At 62.0% G+C, this 4,051-nt stretch overlaps 2 protein-coding genes across 2 annotated transcripts; one reads left to right on the top strand and one right to left on the bottom strand.

Moving 5' to 3' along the window:
* Positions 1 to 365: 365 nt before the first annotated feature.
* On the top strand, positions 366 to 710 carry MNEG_14737 (hypothetical protein; the record flags this gene model as incomplete). Its single annotated transcript, XM_014036793.1, has 1 exon — positions 366 to 710. A coding segment is annotated over one exon (345 nt), but the record flags the coding sequence as incomplete, so codon positions are not given.
* Positions 711 to 1,724: 1,014 nt separating this feature from the next.
* Positions 1,725 to 2,949, bottom strand: MNEG_14736 (hypothetical protein; the record flags this gene model as incomplete). The annotated part of the gene is made up of 4 exons (XM_014036792.1): positions 1,725 to 1,864; positions 2,107 to 2,213; positions 2,468 to 2,737; positions 2,924 to 2,949. 4 exons carry the CDS (start codon positions 2,947 to 2,949, stop codon positions 1,725 to 1,727), a joined length of 543 nt encoding a protein of 180 aa, XP_013892246.1.
* Positions 2,950 to 4,051: the final 1,102 nt, after the last annotated feature.

The raw sequence follows: 4,051 nt of genomic DNA, 5'->3' as shown, positions 1-4,051 counted from the left end.
CGTGAAACTGCTCCACGAGGAGTCCAAAGACATTGCTGGCATGCTGAGCCAACTGCCAGCAGAGGTGAGGCCTTTGCACACTAGGGTGAAAATTTGGGCAGCCGACAACTGTGGTCGACTTACACTTCACGCCCAGGGGCTCCTTGAGCTCATCCGCCTGCTGCTGCCACCTTGGTAGCCTGCCTGCCTGCCTGCCTGCCTGCCTGCCTGCCTGCCTGCCTGCCTGCCTGCCTGCCTGCCTGCCTGCCTGCCTGCCTGCCTGCCTGCCTGCCTGCCTGCCTGCAAGGGCACCCATCGAGCTGATCCGGGCCCTCAGAAAGCACGCCCTCTCCTTGTCCTCCCGGCCGGCCCTTCTCCCCCGCCAGGTCAGCGTGGAGGAGACCGTCAAAGTGCACGTGCTGGGCCTGCCGCCGCGTGGCGACGGGCGGACTGCGTCGATGGTTGGCGGCCAGTCTGGCATGATGATGGGGCCAGACGGGATGATGATGGCAGGGCCACCAGGCGTGAGCGGCCCGGCGGGGGCGGGCATGATAATGGGACGGCCGCCCGGCATGATGGGCCTCGGCACGCGCATCCCCGTGCCGCCGGGGCAGCCCGGGATGTACGCTGGCGGTGGCGGCGACGGCTTTGGCCCTGGGATGTATGGTGGCGCAGACGGGGCTGTGGCGGCCAACGTGAGGGGCCGCGGGCGCGCACCTGGCTACTATTGAAGGACAAGAGGGCGGCCTCGCTGCTGGCAGACTGCCCCGTGGTACAGTGCGTAGGGAGCGTCACAGAGTCGTGGCAAGCAAAGACGGCTCCTTCCAAGAGCTTCGTATATTAAGTGCCCTGCTTACCTAGGGTCTAAGCTGCGGCATCGGCATCTGAACACCAGCGCCTGGCAATCTCCTCCGCGCCTTGGCACTTGCCTGTGTGCCAACCACACCCAACCAAACATGTGGTGAGGGGGTCCGCCTCCCCCAAGAAGTGACCAAACGAGTCTGAACTGGGCGGTCTCGCTCTCAAGTTATGGATGGCAATGCCAAGCCCCTTCTCTCATTGCCCCTCCTTCGCGGGGCCATGGCGCCTTTGAGTTTACACTGAGGGCACCAGGAACTGTGCAGGACGACTGCTGGAGCAACACTGCGTCACAAGCTGCGGTCCTGCAATATCCTTCCTTGTGGTGCCTGCCTGCAACTGCGCAGGTCGCACATATTGCCGCCATTACATGATGCTGGGGTCTGCAGGGAGCCCTGTCGGCTTTCATCAAGCATGCTATGAATTGCCTCATTTTTGTTCCCTGCTTGCCTCTGTCTGTCTGCATGCTACAGCCCAAATCACACTGTTCTGCCGCCCAATTCATGCCAGGCCCTGCCAGCAGCCCGGCCGCATTCACCCAGATTCGCCCCGCATGTTTCGTAGTACCAGCAGCTCGCACCCACTTGCCTTCTGCCCCGGTGACTTGCTGATTTCTCGTCAACACACGTGCGTCTTGCCTCTGTTGCTGTGGCGGCCCTTTGCCGGCTGCATGGCAGCCGTGTTGACAGCTTTGTGTAATCTATGGGGACTCAGCATTGGTGCAACGCAAGATTTAACCAAGCAGATAACAGCGGCATTCTCTGGCAAGAGAGTAGCCACACGAAGCAGCATACACTGACCACACATACACACGCAGACGGACAGAGTGCACATTCGTAAAATGACGTATGTGGGCAAAACAATCACGACGGTCATGCAATGGTGCCCTACTCAAACAGCAGCGCGTGACCCAGCCGCACAACCAGTGCCGCCCCCACCACCACTGCCACTTGTGCGCTATAGTCCCACGCAAACAGGGGGCCCAGGCCCACAGGGGGCCAGGCTGTGGGGTCGTAGCCTGTGCCGCCTTGAGGAAGAGGTGATGCAGAAGAGGGAGCAAAAGCTGAGGCTGCAATGTACAGGTGACGAGCTGCCTGCATCCCTCTAACTGACGGCCATGCCACCCCGTTAGGCGCGTGTGGGCTGCCGAATTATATTCGGGTACTTGATGCACCTCAGACATGGGCATCCCTGCCTGCATTACGGAGGTGGTCGGCCATTACTACTAGTCACCACCCCCCCTCCTGCCGCAAGGCTGGTTGCACTCACCCCAGGGGTTGCACCTCATCAGTCGCCAGGCCGTGAGCACGGTGCCCTTCCACACCCCGTGAGCCTTGTACGAGTCGATGGAGTACTGGGAGCATGTCGGCAGGAACCTGGGTGGGTTGGGGGAGAGGGCGAGCCGCACGGCAGAGATGCAGGGGAGGGTGTACAAGCGAGAGAGGGCACGCTCGCCGTGGCTGTGATTGCACGATGACGGATCTGAAAGAAATGGCAGCGCAGGTTGCCTTGACAGCCTCCTACACAAGCCACGTCCTCTGCTGAACGCCGCAGCCGCCACAACCCCCACCACCATTCCACATGCGCCTGGTGGTTGCCACCCCTGCGTGTCGCCCCCCAAACTCCCCACCTGCAAGTTGACTGCATGAGGGGGGACAGGCCCTGGCGGTAGAACTTGAGCAGCGCCAGCGCTGCGCGCACCCCTAGGCCGTCCTGCTCCTCACCCCGCGCCTCAACCGCACCACCCCTAGCAGCAGCGAGATCGGACGCCGACGCCTGCGGGCGCGGACCCGGCCGGGGGCTGTCCGGTCTGCTGCTGCTCTCCTCAAGTGATTTCGGCTGCGTCGAGGGCGCAGCCGGGTCGACAGGCCCGAGATGCGGCCCATCACCGCTGCCATTGCTGCCGACGGTGGCGAGCAGCAACGGTTGCGTGCCAAGACGGTTCGTCATGCTGACAGCGGCCGCTTGAAGCTCTGCCCATGAGATCAAATGTGCCTGCGTTGACAACCATCAACTGCAGTGAGGGGTGTGATTCCATGCGGCCCAATGCGGCCGCAAACGTCGTGTGCTGGGCCAGGCGCCGCACCTGCTGTTGCGACTGGCAGCGTTCATGGCTGCGCACATCCCGCCTAGATGTGGTCGCGATATTCGCAGGTATCGAAACGATGCACTTCAAGCAGGCTCGCGGGCCCCTATGGACAGCTCGCGACGGCCTGGTTTGGCGCAGCATCGCGCCGCTAGTCTACTGATAATTGTATATTATGTGGGAGGCTTTTAGATTGTCAGTGACATTCAAAAGACAGGACCACACATTGCGGGTGGATTCAACCATGTGCACTCACAGCCATCTCACCAAGTGCCTCACGCTGTGTCTATTTTGTCACCAGTGAATTTGTGTAGAACGCACAACCATGGAGCCGTTGAGATGCTTGAAGCGCATCTGGCTTTGTTTGTTGCCGCTAATGGCAAGCCCTGGCCTCCTCTTGAGGCAATGGCGGGCGGCAGGGTTGACTGCCGTGAGACTGGGGTTCGCAGTCGCGGGTGCGGCCCCCATGCTCCCCACCACTTCTGTGCTTCAGCACCTGCAAGATGCTACTGAGTTGCACAGCAGCACGTCAATGCGCCGCGCTTCGAGCCTCCGGCCCTGTGCTCGCCTCTGCAGGTCAGTCCTACCTTGCTGCGGGGTCAAGATCAGCCTGTGCGAGTGCCCGTGCACGGCAGCCGGCCCACGCCTCAGCTGTCAACTCTGCCTGCGGATCGTGACATGAAATTGGCCCCCTGGACGGCAAATGGCACGCAGGACAGAGTGATGCATGTGGTGTGCTGTGGAGGGATCTCGCCATGCTGCCTGGGGGAGCAGCACGTGCGCCGCAACCGCCATGGCGGAGGCCCAGAGGGAGGGGGCAAGAGTAGGAAAGGTGCTGAAGTCTTGCACTGTCCGACGCAGCTGTGCATTAGCCTCCTGACATGCATCAACCATGACTGACAGGGTGCTCACATGGCCACGTGCAGGGTGGGTGGTCAAGCGGGTTACTGGAATAAAAAGAAATGGCGGTGCAAAAGCGTAACATTGCAGACACGAGGGGGTATTGGCGTACTGAACGGGTGCCATCGCGCCCCCTTAACGTCACCGCACACCGGCCCCAGGCCCGGCCACCCCATCCGACCCCGCTATAATGGGCACGGGGCGGGCCCGCGTCCCCTCCCCCTGCCC

Source organism: Monoraphidium neglectum (genome assembly GCF_000611645.1).
Source record: "Monoraphidium neglectum strain SAG 48.87 unplaced genomic scaffold scaffold04725, whole genome shotgun sequence".
Taxonomy (NCBI): domain Eukaryota; kingdom Viridiplantae; phylum Chlorophyta; class Chlorophyceae; order Sphaeropleales; family Selenastraceae; genus Monoraphidium; species Monoraphidium neglectum.
The sequence above is the reverse complement of the archived record's forward strand: the minus strand, read 5'-3'. Positions and strand labels throughout refer to the sequence as shown.